The 14,342-nt window shown below is 38.8% G+C and overlaps 1 protein-coding gene across 1 annotated transcript in view; it reads left to right on the top strand.

The window, feature by feature from the left end:
- The window catches only part of PLEKHG1 (pleckstrin homology and RhoGEF domain containing G1), a 224,319-nt gene that overhangs the window by 198,819 nt on the left and 11,158 nt on the right, over positions 1-14,342 (top strand). The window contains exons 8-15 of the mRNA XM_050949995.1: positions 348-479; positions 4,341-4,523; positions 4,618-4,713; positions 4,947-5,033; positions 8,557-8,590; positions 9,824-9,919; positions 12,404-12,442; positions 13,536-13,558. Of these exons, the coding sequence (XP_050805952.1) occupies positions 348-479; positions 4,341-4,523; positions 4,618-4,713; positions 4,947-5,033; positions 8,557-8,590; positions 9,824-9,919; positions 12,404-12,442; positions 13,536-13,558 (690 nt within the window). The remainder of the gene's footprint in view (positions 1-347; positions 480-4,340; positions 4,524-4,617; positions 4,714-4,946; positions 5,034-8,556; positions 8,591-9,823; positions 9,920-12,403; positions 12,443-13,535; positions 13,559-14,342) is intronic.

Genomic DNA, 14,342 nt, shown 5'->3' with positions numbered 1-14,342 from the left:
AATACTGTTCTAGAGTCATTCAGCCCAGGACCGGGACTTGAAATGTACATTTGGGACTGTCCTTCCCAATGAGGGGTGAATGGTCACCTGTGTGTGTGTGTACACACGTATATCTTAACACATACTGTGCTGGTGGCTCAGGTCTCATTCTGCTTGTGTGTGCATTTGCATCAGTAGAGGGTTTGCCTTGCCAATTGTGCCTAGCCCAAATTGGTGACAATAACACACTAATATCAGAGGAAGCAATACTGGTTTCAGGGATTTTGATGCCAAGACAATAAATCTAATGCATCTAATTTGAAAAGTTAAGGTGAAAATAACTGTCTCCTTATTGGTGTCTTCATTAGGAAATAGAAAACCACCTTGACAAGGACACTGAGGGTTATGATGTGGTGCTAGATGCCATAGATACAATGCAGAGAGTGGCATGGCATATTAATGACATGAAGAGGAAACATGAACATGCTATCAGGCTGCAGGTGAGTTCACGAAGATATTTCATGGCCTGTTGGCAACTTTTTCTCTTGTCAGTGACTTGCTTTTGCTGTTAGTACATATGCCATCAGCATTTTCTATTACTCTGTTTTAATTTGTGCCTGTATTTGCTATATCCTAGACTCTAGTTCAATACTGTGCATCTGTCTGAACTCAGAAATTTTGGTCATAGGTGCCACAGAAGAACCTCCGAATGAACTATCTTACAAGCAGTATCCTGTTAAATATTTGTTTTCAGAATACCATTTTTCTGTCTTCCTGACACTTCCATTGTATACCACTGCTATTTAACCACAGCACATATTGAGAACTCCCTGTGAGTCCCTATTTCAGACTTTTGTCCTGTTTAATTTTGTTTGGTTTGAGACATTTCTCATTTTACTGCTTATTTTGTCTCTTCCTCTTAGCTATTGAAGTGTGGCTGTATCTTCCTATGAGTTGCTGTGCAAAATATACAGAGAAGTGGTCAGAGCCAGCAATATGCCTTATAAAAAAAAATCCTGCTGCTCTGCAATGAAGCATTTTTTGAAAAGGGAGTGACTCTAGATAGTCACTGTAGTCCAGGGGTAGGCAACCTATGGCACTGCTGAAGGCAGCATGTGAGCTGATTTTCAGTGGCACTCACACTCCCGGGTCCTGGCCACTGGTCCGAGGGGGCTCTGCATTTTAATTAAATTTTATAATGAAGCATCTTAAACATTTCTAAAGCCTTATTTACTTTACATACAACAATAGTTTAGTTATATATTTATAGACTTATAGAAAGAGACCTTCTAAAAACATTAAAATGTGTTACTGGCACGCGAAACCTTAAATCAGAGTGAATAAATGAAGACTCGGCACACCACTTCCGAAAGGTTGCTGATCCCCACTGTAGTCTATAGTAGATTTTCTTGTGCAGACTTTGGATGAAGAACCATCATTCCCTTTCAAAGTTGCACTGACTCCAGACCTTCTCACAAAAGGTTGCATATACTTTCTATTGTGTTAGGGAAACCAGCAGGGATATGGGGATAAGAGTATGGGGAAGCAGACGTCTCCCCTTCAAGTCATCTAGAAGTTACTCTTTGTTTCTTGTATTTCTGAGCAGAGGTGGTGCTCACAAAATCCCATATTTGTCTGTTAATTGTGGAATATAAATTTAAAATGACTTCCCTGAGCCCATGTAACCTTACCTAAGTCACTGACATAAATAAGGATATTGATATCTGGAATGATAATCAAGAATGATTAAAGATCTTGAGAACATGACCTATGAAGGAAGGCTGAAAGAATTGGGTTTGTTTAGTTTGGAAAAGAAAAGACTGAGAGGGGACATGATAGCAGTTTTCAGGTATCTAAAAGGGTGTCATCAGGAGGAGGGAGAAAACTTGTTCACCTTAGCCTCCAATGATAGAACAAGAAGCAATGGGCTTAAACTGCAGCAAGGGAGATTTAGGTTGGACATTAGGAAAAAGCTTCTAACTGTCAGGGTAGTTAAACACTGGAATAGATTGCCTAGGGAAGTTGTGGAATCTCCATCTCTGGAGATATTTAAGAGTAGGTTAGATAAATGTCTATCAGGGATGGTCTAGACAGTATTTGGTCCTGCCATGAGGGCAGGGGACTGGACTCGATGACCTCTCGAGGTCCCTTCCAGTCCTAGAGTCTATGAATACTTGGCAATAAAGTTGGTTAGATGCTTTGGAAAACTTAGTTTCATAATTTACAGTCTGAGCTAGCAAATATGTGGGGAAAACCTTTTCGGCTCAGTTTGTCATTGTAACAGTAATTTCTGTGTTCTACAGGGGTAGTGATATCTCTTCTATGTACTATCGTATAATAAAGTGTCTGTAATTCTGCAGATACTATGGCTGCATTTCTGCATGAATTCTCTTCCAAAGTGAAGAAATTGATCTCTGGGGTACACTTGAACTGATGTACAAGTTACTAAAGAGAAGTGATACAATTGGAACTTTCCCATTCATTGTGTTTTTAATCACAGTCTTGTGTATATTCCAGAATTGTTGCTTTAATGTATTGTCAGATGTACAGCAATCACTGTGCTGTTTGAAAGAAGCTCATAGCTGTGTGCTATCTTAGAAATGTAATTCTGTAGGGTCATATCTGTAATAAGGACATTTTCCCCAACATTGCTATCACCACCAGAGTTAAAGAAGTGCTAGCTTTGGTTGGAAATCTTTTGAAACTGTCCTCAATGGGTCTAATCATGGGTTACTAGCACCTGACATGTAAGATGTGATGCTTATAGAAGTTATGCCAATGGAGTTGGAGAACAAGCAACTAGAAGAAACGAGGAAAGGAGAGCTCAATAGTGTAGAGCTTCATTTTCATAAGGCTATCGCTGTGCTAACCTGTGTTTATTTGTATGTATTATTTTGATGTAAATAATAACTATGCTGTCACCTAAACATACAATTAGCAATATAGATGTATCTCAGCCACATTAAATGATCAGTTCAGTAGAAACTCAGCCAGCCATCTCCCCTTCACCTAGGAAGCATGCCCTCAGCTTTCTCCCCAAGCCCAGTCAAACAGATGTCTTTTGTAGCCTTCCCAGAAGGTCACCAAATTTGGACTATTTCAGACTGGGTGGGGAGCAGTGCAAGTTGGAGTCCATATCTGTAAATTATTTTTTTATTCTCTGAGTTGTTTACATCTAACCCCTGCTAGGTCAATCACCCGTAACAAGAATCACATGCAGAAATAATGTTAAGAAAAATTGGACCAAAATAGGGCAACTAAAAAAATTTTTTTAGTGCTGGTGAGAAGTGCTAGATTAACAGTCCTAGCAACTGAAGTTTTATAGTTCTTCACAGGCAGGGCCAGCTCCAGGCACCAGCTCAGCAAGCAGCTGCTTGGGGCAGCCCAGGGGAAGGGGTGACATGTCCGGCTCTTCGGTGGTGGGTCCCTCGGTCCCTCTCAGAGGGAAGGGCCTGCCGCCAAATTGCCGCTGAAGAAGAAAGCATCATGGTGGAGCAGGCGCTGATCGTGGCTTTCTTTCCGCGACCCCCCCCCCCCCACACACACACCGGCGCCGTTTGGAGTGGCAAAAACCCTGGAGCCAAACCTGTTCACAGGACAGGTAATGGTGCTGTGAGGTAGCAACATTGCCAAAATTCAGTCTCTCTGCACCTCAGTCCTTGTCATCTTGGCTGTGAATGGCAACAAGAGCAATCATTCAGCTAATTGTGATGGTAGTTTTTGTAATGTGGACACCTGTCATCCACCATGAAGACTCCTAACTCTTTTCACGTAGGCCCTTAAACAGCCATCAGGTGGGAATTTTACGTTGTTGAACATTGGTTGTCAATAGAGCTGAGCTAATAACAGATTTTTCAATTTGCTGGTAATTCTGAAAAATTGGGGCAAAAATTGTTTTGGATTGACCTGAAAATGAATTTTCAGTGAACAGAAAAATAAAATAAATAAAAATAAAGTTTTTGGATTGAACAAAATGCATTGTTTTTTGTTAAAATTGAACCATTTCATATCAGTTCTGACCATTTTTAAATGTTTTTGATTTTTTGATTAAAATTAAAGATAATTTTGAAATTAAAAGTTGCTTTGAACTGCAAATTCAAAATATTTCATTTTGAAAATAAAAATTTCATAATTTTTGGATTTTTTTAGGTTTTCTGCCAAAATAACTCAGTCAACTTGAATTTGCTAATCGTTTTGGTGTCAGCACATTTTCACTTTTCACAGAAAAAGTTTTGTCAAAAAATTTCACCCAGCTCTAGTTGAAATAGAACATGTCCTAATGTCCTCAGTAAATCATACTTGAATTTGAAACTCATTTAATAAAATACTGTTCAGAATGTGCATTGTTTTATCTGTTTCAGGAGATACAAAGTTTACTCACTAACTGGAAAGGGCCAGATCTCACTAGCTATGGGGAGCTGGTTTTAGAAGGAACATTCCGTATTCAACGAGCCAAAAATGAGCGCACTTTGTTCCTCTTTGACAAACTGCTGCTTATTACAAAGAAGAGAGAAGAAATGTTTACATACAAAGCTCATATATTGGTATGTCATGGAGGACACTGTAATGTGCTGATTGAGCCAATTTTCAGCTTTCTTTATACTCTCCTCTGATTCACTCTCTCTTCTCTCTTTGCAGTGTGGCAATCTCATGCTTGTTGAAGTAATACCAAAGGAACCACTTAGCTTTAGTGTCTTCCACTACAAAAACCCCAAGATGCAGCACACCGTGCAGGTATGACAGAAACCTCCCCATTCTGAATGTAACCTTACATGTTGTTATGCATGATGCCAAATACAACATTCGCCCAATTTTCTGTATTTAAAGCCCATCTCCCCTAATATTTGTGGTACTGGGGGGCCAGATTCTGCCATTAAATACTCCGTGTACACCCGTGTATCTATATTCCCCAATCCCTGAGTGACTACAGTAATAAGTTGTTTGACTATCTCATGATTTTACAACAGGCTAAATCACAGCAAGATAAACGCCTTTGGATTCTTCACTTGAAGAGATTAATTCTAGAAAATCACCCTGCTAAAATTCCTGCTAAGGTAAATAAACTAACTCTCTAATCTAAATATTTGTATTATTTAAGACACTTATATTAGCAGATAGTCACATGACAATTTGGAAGCAGCTTTTTATATCAAAAGTCCTCACTCTGTGAATGAAATGGAATTCAGGTATGTCATGGTATAATTCCCCACTCTGAACCTTAGCGTCCAAAAGATGGGGTACCAGCATGAATTCCTCTAAGCTCAATTACCAGCTTAGTACTTGTAGCGCTGCCACCAACCAGGAATTCCAGTGCCTGGTACACTCTGGTCCCCCCCCAAACCTTGCCCGGGGACCCCCAAGACCCAGACCCTCTGGATCTTAACACAAGGAAAGTAAACCCTTTCCCTCACCGTTGCCTCTCCCAGGCTTCCCCTCCCTGGGTTACCCTGGAAGATCACTGTGATTCAAACTCCTTGAATCTCAAAACAGAGAGGAAAATCCACCTTCCCCCCCTCCTTCTCTCTCCCCCTCCCAGACTCTCCCTGAGAGAGAAAGTAATCCTAACACAGAGAGAAAATTAACCTTTCCCTCCTTTCTTCCCACCAGTTCCCTGGTGGATCCAGACCCAGTCCCCTGGGGTCTCACCAGAATAAAAAAACAATCACTTTCTTAAACAAGAAAAGCTTTTAATTAAAGAAAGAAAAAACAGTAAAAATTCTTTGTAAATTTAAAATGGAATAGGTACAGAGTCTTTCAGCTATAGACACTGGGAATACCCTCCCAGCCTAAGTATACAAGTACAAATTAAAATCCTTTCAGCAAAATACAAATTTGAACTCCTCCCAGCCAAATACACATTTGCAAATAAAGAAAACAAACATAAGCCTAACTCGCCTTATCGCTTAGTACTTACTATTTTGAATCTATAAGAACCTGTATCAGGGAGATTGGAGAGAAACCTGGTTGCACGTCAGGTCAGTCTCAGAACCCAGAGAGAACAACAACCAAAAACTAACAGCACACACAAAAACTTCCCTCCTTCAAGATTTGAAAGTATCCTGTCCCCTGATTGGTCCTCTGGTCAGGTGACAGCCTCGCTCACTGATCTTGTTAACCCTTTACAGGCAAAAGAGATATGAAGTACTTCTTTTCTATTAACTCTTAACTATTCATTTATGACAAGGTAATATGTTGGGTTTTTTTGTTTTGTTTTTTGTTTTTGTTTTGTTGTTGTTTTTTACATCTTCAGATGATTCCTAAAGCTGAAAGGGAAAAGCTTCAGAAAAAAACATCTACTGGAGTTGGCACATGAATCCTAGAATCTCATCTGTTTGTCATACTCTCTGTCTACCCTGGGATTTGTCCTTTTGCACCTGTAGTTATACCAGGGTAGCTGCACCAGAACAAACCAGTAATGCAGATACACTGCACCAGTGTAAAAAGTGACTTGCATCAGTATAATTTAGCTTGGTTTAAAACTGGGGTAAAGCTGGACTAACGTACGTCACTTTTTATGTCAGTGTAGTACTTCTGCTTTGGGGGGTTTGCTCTGGTGCAGTTACCTTGGTATAGCTAAAGCAATGTATTTCTGGCATTGCCTACACTCAACTGATAGCTTTTTTATAAGGCCTAGTTATGGGCTTGATCTTGTTGTTCTTGTATGTAGAACTCCCACTAGAGTCAGTGGCAGTTTTGCATAAAAATTGCCGGAAGGATATGGCCCCATATTTGTAATATAATGAACATTATAATAGAAAACTGGATATACACTAGAAGATACATTTATACCAAGCTACTTATTAATCTTAAACTCTTTACTCCTTAATAGATTTTAAAAAACATTTTCTACTCAAGTCTCCTGCCCAAATACAACGTATTGCTTGTATCACAAAGAGTAATCTTAGTTACCCCTTTGCAACCCTGAGAAATAATTTATACTTATGCTAACAAAAAAGTAAAATAAAATAAACATCTAGTGTTGTCTACTCACGTGTTGATACCACCCCCACCCCCCAAAATCTTTTCTAGTGGTAGTCAATTCATGACACCTAGTGGAAGATAAGTGAACTGCATCCTTAGAAATGCAAACACTCTAAGCTTTTGATTTTATTTTTTTTTGGCTTGTTATCGGGGGCGACTCTAGCTTTTGTGGCGCACCAAGCATGGCAGGCAGGCTGCCTTTGGAAGGTCCCCGGTCCCGCCGCCGAATCTGCGGGACCGGTGGACCTCCCACAGGCAAGCTGCCGAAGGCAGCCTGACTGCTGCCCTTGCAGGGACCGGCAGGGTGCCCCCCACGCGCTTGGATCACTGGTGCCTGGAGCCACTGGTGCTTATTATCATATGCCCAATGATAGCTCATATCTTTTTTCTTTAGAAATATATTAACACAGGAAAAGTCTCGGGATATAGACTTTGCTATTTAAACAGTAATAAAATATTAATTTTTGGTGGCACTTTTTGTCTCGAGGACAGATGACATCCAATAATACATTTAAAAATTAAATCTGGTTAGAAATTTCTTAGAGGGAGCAGTGTTGATACTTGTTTTTCATGGCGCACAATACATTTTCTCCTCTTAACAAATGAGTAGTTTTCCAATTTAACTTTTTTGGATTTTATTTATTTATTTATTTATTTATTTTTGGTTATGATAACTCAAGATTCCAGAAAGTATTCACATTCAAATGGACATATATTTAGAATCCCCAAATTATGTTTAAGATTTTGAACACAGCAGATGTGGTAGGTAGTAGGAGAAGCTGTTAGAGAACTAGTTACAGTCCCTGATCCTGGTGCCAGTTTTGTGCTGGTACCAGCAGAGGTTGGAGCAGCTTCTGGGCTGCTCCAAATTCCTCAGCTGACAACAGTCCCATAAGGGTCTGTCTGCCAAGCCAAATCTACCCAAAGTGCTACATGTTCTCGACATATCCACTTGAGGGGCTGGTATAATCAGGTATGCCAGTTTCACACCTGCTGGCATTTCCTCATACTAGAAAGATACCCAGCTAATACAATGTAGCCATTCACTGCTACCTTAGCACTGCTGGAATGGTGAGTGGCAAGGGGAATTGTGGTGGAACCTGTACAGTGAACAGCAGCAGTTTTTACTTGCTACCTGTAAAATTAATTTTACTAAACATGGAAGAGTACAATGCCAGTCCAGTACAATACATAATTTGGGGAACCATCTATACCAGTGGTTCTCAAACTTTTGTATTGATAACCCCTTTCACACAGCAAGCCTCTGAGTGTGACCCTCCCCCCCCCATAAATTAAAAACACTTTTTTGTTTATATTTAACACTATTATAAATTCTGGAGGCAAAGTGGGGATTGAGGGTGAAAGCTGACACCCCATCCCCCCCCCCATGTAATACTTGCAACTCCCTGAGGGATCACGACCTCCAGTTTGAGAACCCCTGATCTACACTGTATATAAAGTGACCAAAGAAAAATTGCTTATAATGTTTATTGGGTAGAAATACATTTTAATTTTTGAGCTCCTGTATTTGTCATGTGACAGTATTTAATATAGTTGTATTATGTGACCTGATTTTGCACAATTTATATCTTTCAGGCCAAGCAGGCAATTCTAGAAATGGATGCAATACGTAAGTTTTTCTCTTTCACTATAAATTTTTTTTCCATTATTCATCTTTAGCTACATATTCTCTAGTTTTCATCTAAAATACAAGAAACCTGTGCGTATGTTCTTTAAAATAAGGCTTGATCCTGTGCAGATCAGTGGGAATTGAGGCCACTCAGCAACCAACAGGATGTGGCTGATAGTAAACGGAGGAAGGTTAGATCAGACCACTGATAGACTGTTCCATCTGGCACTTATTCTGAACAGGCACCGGGTGTGGTTGGTCAGCTGCCTCTGCAATATTATCTCCTCCTGGGCAGGACCTATTGAAAAGCTGAGAATAAGTTATATGCAGTTTGAGGATTTAACACTTCTCTTTGTCTATTCTGCATGCTGGCAAACCTACGAAAGCAGGCATCATGGGGGAGCTGCCAACTAGGGATTCTCTGGTAATATAGAAGTCTGGAATCCAGACAGAGCCACCAGGGAGGCAAAAGGCTTCCTCATGGATGGCCTTCCCCTCTTGCAAATTAGGAAGAGATGAGGGTAGAATTGCAGGGTATTCCACAGGAGGCAATAGCACTCAAAGAACCACCCCAAGAAAACCCAATAAAGGGACCCTGACAGAGTTTCCCTTTCCTCCAGAGTTCTCTCCCGTCAATATTTTTGAGGGGTGTGTGTGCATGCATGTGTCTGTCAGAGTTAGCAATATCTAAGGCTAACATTACCTAACATTTAAGACAAGCCCAACCCCCACCTTACCCTGTCTTTTTTTCTCTCTCGCTTTCTGCTTTTACTAATGATATGTTCTGACCCGCTCTCCCTGTCCTCTGTGTTGTTAGAAAACTCTAGTAAGTTAGTAAAATTCACTCCAGCTGTAGATTTAAACACATTACAGTTAAATGCCCAATAAGCCTTGGAGCAGAGCAGACTCATATTTTTTTTGTGGGAAATGGGACAGGAGGGCACTGACTGTGACTGTAGTACACACATCCAGATTAAGTTAGACGCAGTAATTGTGCAACAATATTGTTGTGTTAGCAATCCATTGGTAAAGTAGTATTAAATATGTAATGTTTTATCAGTAGCTAATTGACAACACTACAGCAATTACCATTATCAGTTATTAGTTGTCCAGCTCTGACAAAGTATGTTCCACAATATAAGACGCAAAAGGAAGGTAAACTCTTCCCAGAAGTGCTGATGTGACACATCAAATAATATGTAATGTTTATTGATGTCTCTGATTGTTTTATAGATCATCCAGGATTCCACTATACACCGGAGGAAGAAATGAAAGCATCATATAATTCTAAAGAAGGTCTTACCCCACGGAGAGTGAGAACCAAGTCAGGTGATTAAAATGTGTACTGTCAAAGAAAGCTAAAGGAAAACATATTGAAATTTTTTTCAGATTATACGTAGCGTGGAAGGGGGCAAAGATTGAGTTACTGTAAGAGGCATTATGTGAAAAGAAAATGCCCTCCACTGATCGCTGTTTTAAAACTGAAATGTATTGCCCCCCCAGATTGTCATGTTTGTTTGCAATCAGTAGGTAACTCCTAATCTAAAATTCTCCCTATTGAAATAAAATTATCAGTATTGCTGGCCAGAAAACACCATCCATCACATCGGAAATTCTGAATTTTAGAGATCTTATTTCATTCTGAATCAGAACAAAACCTCAAATCTCAGAATTTCTGGCAAAAGGGAATATTCCATGATGGAAAAATACCAGTGCTGCTGCTACCTGTTCCAGGTCCCTGTCCAGCAGCGCTACTCCTGGGCTAACAACAGCAGGGGGCATGCTACTGAGGAGGAACCAGGAGGCTGGCTGGCTGCTCAGGAGTTGAGACCCCAGGCTCCTGTGGAGCTAAGCAGGCAAGCTGGCAGGCAGGTTTCCATGGCAAAACCTTCCTTGTTTCTGTAGTAATTGGACATTTCCACTGAATGGTACAAATGGCATTTTCTGACAGAAAAACGGCCTATTGGAAAATGTCCAGTTTGTTCTACTTATCAGTTTTTCTCTTTCAAACTCAAAACACATAAACATAAACTCAGAACACATACACTCAAACTCATAATAAAGTGTGCATGTTTTTGTTTTTGTTGTTTTGTCTTTCCTCACAAGCTATTAGCCTAGTTAAAGATGTTTTTGGAGAATGATGAGGAGAATGTTATGTGGTTTATAAGACACACGACTGGGAACCAGAAGACCTGGTTCCATTCCTGACTGTACCATAGTAACCTTAAGTTTGTCACTTACTCTAATACAGTTCATAGAGTGGGGTTTCATATTGGTTATTTCACAGAGATATTGTAAAAGTTAATTAATGTTTGAGGGGTAACTTGAGATTCTTCAAAGGTACTATAGAAGACACAATATTATTTCTGTCTACTTAATATAGTAGAAATGTAGCAATGTGCCGAAAACGAAATTAAACTATAAAATTAAAAAAAAAATTGAACCTGAGTCTTTTCAGTGCCTAGTATATTTGAAAGTGATAGACAGTCCTCTTGAGGGTTGGGTGTATGTGAGTGAGAGAGAGACACACATTACTTACAGCTAAGTTTTTTTTTTTGTGAGGTGGCAGAGGGCTTCAAATGAAGCTGCATATTTCCATATCTAGGATGCATATTGCTGAGTGTCATGGCAAAGTGAGATTTTAAAGCCATAGTAAATCACTCATGGATTGGGTAGAGAAAAAATACAGGCATCTCTTAACAGGTTGTTTCAATAGTTTTGTGGTATATGTGCCATTTGATTTTATTATGTTAGCATAAAATCCAAACTGCACACTTTTTAAAACAATGGATGTTTGTGGGTGTGTATTTAGTTATGGATATATAAGAAAGCCAAGTACTTTTATGTAGCACTGACATGTTTATTTTTTTTAAAGGTGAAAAATTAATACCATGGAACCTGTTTTTACCTTAATTACATTAAGCCTTTTTTAAAATCAGACTCCTATGAGCCTTCTGAAGGCTAGACATTTGATAAATGGTGCTGTTGGTTAGAGTAATACAGTATCTTTTTTATCATCTCTAATAACCTTTGCTGGTTGGTTATTGTTTTTTTTCCTGTGGTTGAAATGTTTACATAGTTTGACCAGTTTTGAATCCCAACTTTTTATGATGTCCATCTTCAACTACTTAATGAAATATTAAGAGACAGTGATCAATTAGATCAGAGAAATGTAATATTCAGTTTATACCAAGTCATTTAAGTATAGTTTGCAAGAGTATTGATGTAGTGACTTAACATAAAGCAACATTTACCACTGAGAAACAATCAAGTCATTAAAGGTTTTCAATTGTTTTTCAAGCAGAATCTCTATACATCATGTTTCCAAGGTGTAAAATAACATTGACAATGTGAAATATTAACTGAGTGGTCCTATTTGGAACACTCAACTTATACTTTCAACTAATACTAAACTACAAATCTCACCAAATGTTTCTAATAGAGCAATAAATCTCCAGCAATTTAGACAGATTTTCAAAAGTAGAGGCCTCAAATTAGGCTCCTAAGTACAAATTTAGGCACCTAAACAAGTAGCTTGATTTTTCGGAAATGCTAAGCAACTCCCACTGATTTCAAACACATACATTGTCTTCAGTTGTGTGCTCAGTACTTATGCAAACCAAGCTAGTTACTAAGGGACAAGATTTTCAAAATCACCTACGTGATTTAGGAGCACAAGTCCCATTATCCAACCCAAGGTCCCTATGCATGGACTCAAGAGCTTAAATTTTGGCATTCATTTTTTAAAATGTTGTCCAAGATACCAGTAGCTTTCTTTGGAACACTGTAGATAACTATGTTTTTCCTTTTCAGAACCTTCGTCTAGAGTCCATAAAGTTATGAAGCCAAGCGGTAAGTTATGTTGTATCTAATAGTATATGCTATTAACAATAAAAAATCAACACACTAAGCAATACATACCATAAATTAAGTAAACCAACATAATGGAATTCAAAGATGTGCTATCATCTTCTTCATGACTCTTCACATCGTGCTTAGTTTGCAGCACATGTAGAGCTGGACCCTCAGCTTTTATAAACTGATGTAGTTAAAGGTAATGGAGTTGCGCTGATTTACATCAGCTGACTATCTTGCCCATAGTATGCAACTTCAGCCTTGAGAAAATTGCAATGCAAAGAGAGCAAAATGAGTTAGGGTATTATCCTTACCTTTGAATGTCCATGTTGAGGCCTGATCCTGCAAACACTGAAGCAAGTAAATAGTCCCATATACATAGTTATTCATATGTTCATACCCTCTTGGAGACAGGGTGTGAATATGCCCATCAATAAACATCACTGTCAGGATACATTAACGACAAGCCCTCCTCCACCCCAACACCCCCTAAGACAAAATGGTTTGTGAACCTGCCCAGGAGTTTCTGGACTGAGTGGGCAGAGGAATTTTGTTGAGTGTTGATTTGTGTTAGAGGTGGGTGGGTTGGAGGCAGAACACACAGAAAATGAGAATACACAGAACAGAGGGAGAGGCCGCAGCAAGAAGGCCAACAGTAGCATGTTGTATGACTGGGGGAGGGAAGCTAGAGAGCTTTGGGTTTGTTGTTGGCTGAAGATGCTAGCTACTCTTGGTTCCTCCTGCATTTGGAGAATCAGGACTTTGTACATTCCTTGCAAATAAAGATAACATCAAAGAACATACCAGACTCCATCAGTTTCTGTTTCCAGCTGAAACATCCCCAGGGTCCCAAACTTTGACTACCGTTCAGGTCAACAAGGGGTAACAATAAAATTATTATTTTTAACTGTAATTATTTATTTAATTCTATTTATGGGGAAAGTAAGGCTTTAGCACTAAGCAAATTAATTCTAAATCTTAGACAACAAGATTCAGACTTGAAATATTAATGTAACATTAATAAAGTGGCACAAACTGACCCTTCTATGATTATTTATCATACTGTACATATTTTTGTATATATTTTCAGAAATAAGTCCAGAGATGCACAAGGTAAGTCCTTTTTGTATTCCATATCTCAGTAGATTCAGATAGTACATGGGGTTGTTTGAATCCAGAATACTTTCAGAATGTATTGTGTTTTATTGGTTTTAAATAAGATACAAGAACAATACATTTCAGAGACTCTCCTATAGTGTTTTATTGGTTTTAAATAAGATACAAGAACAATACATTTCAGAAACTCTCCTATAACATTATAAAGAAGTACACATTTTATTTCAGCAATACCTAATAAATAGAACTTGATTAATACATGTCTGCATGCCTAGATTTCATGATACAGTGCAATAAATCTATAATGTAAAAATACTTCAAAAATGCAGTTAGGATAACTGAAGTTAGGGTGACCAGATGTCCTGATTTTTGGGTCTTTTTTTTTTAACATAGGCTCCTATTACCCCCTACCCCCCGTCCTGATTTTTCACATGTGCTGTCTGATCACCCTAACTAAAGTGCTGTGCAAAGATGGCATTTTTTTTGACAGTTCTGCTATTTGTATGCATTTCGAGTCACATGTTGCATTTCTGGCAAAAATAAGCTTGTAATACACGTTACTCCTGTTAGCCATGCAGAGTCAATATGGAGGATCAAGCTCAAAAAGCCAGAAAAGTGTCCATTTGCAATCAGAATTGTTAATTACATTCTAATTGAAGCACAAAAGACATCTTGAGTTTCAGATCTTAGGCTGAGTTAGCAGGGCTGACACTTAAGGGAAAGAATATTTTTACATGCAAATATGCACATTTTATCTGGCATCACTGTGACACAGTATCAT

Source organism: Gopherus flavomarginatus, chromosome 4, assembly GCF_025201925.1.
Source record: "Gopherus flavomarginatus isolate rGopFla2 chromosome 4, rGopFla2.mat.asm, whole genome shotgun sequence".
Taxonomy (NCBI): Eukaryota; Metazoa; Chordata; order Testudines; family Testudinidae; genus Gopherus; species Gopherus flavomarginatus.
This window is presented reverse-complemented; position numbering and strand designations above follow the sequence as displayed.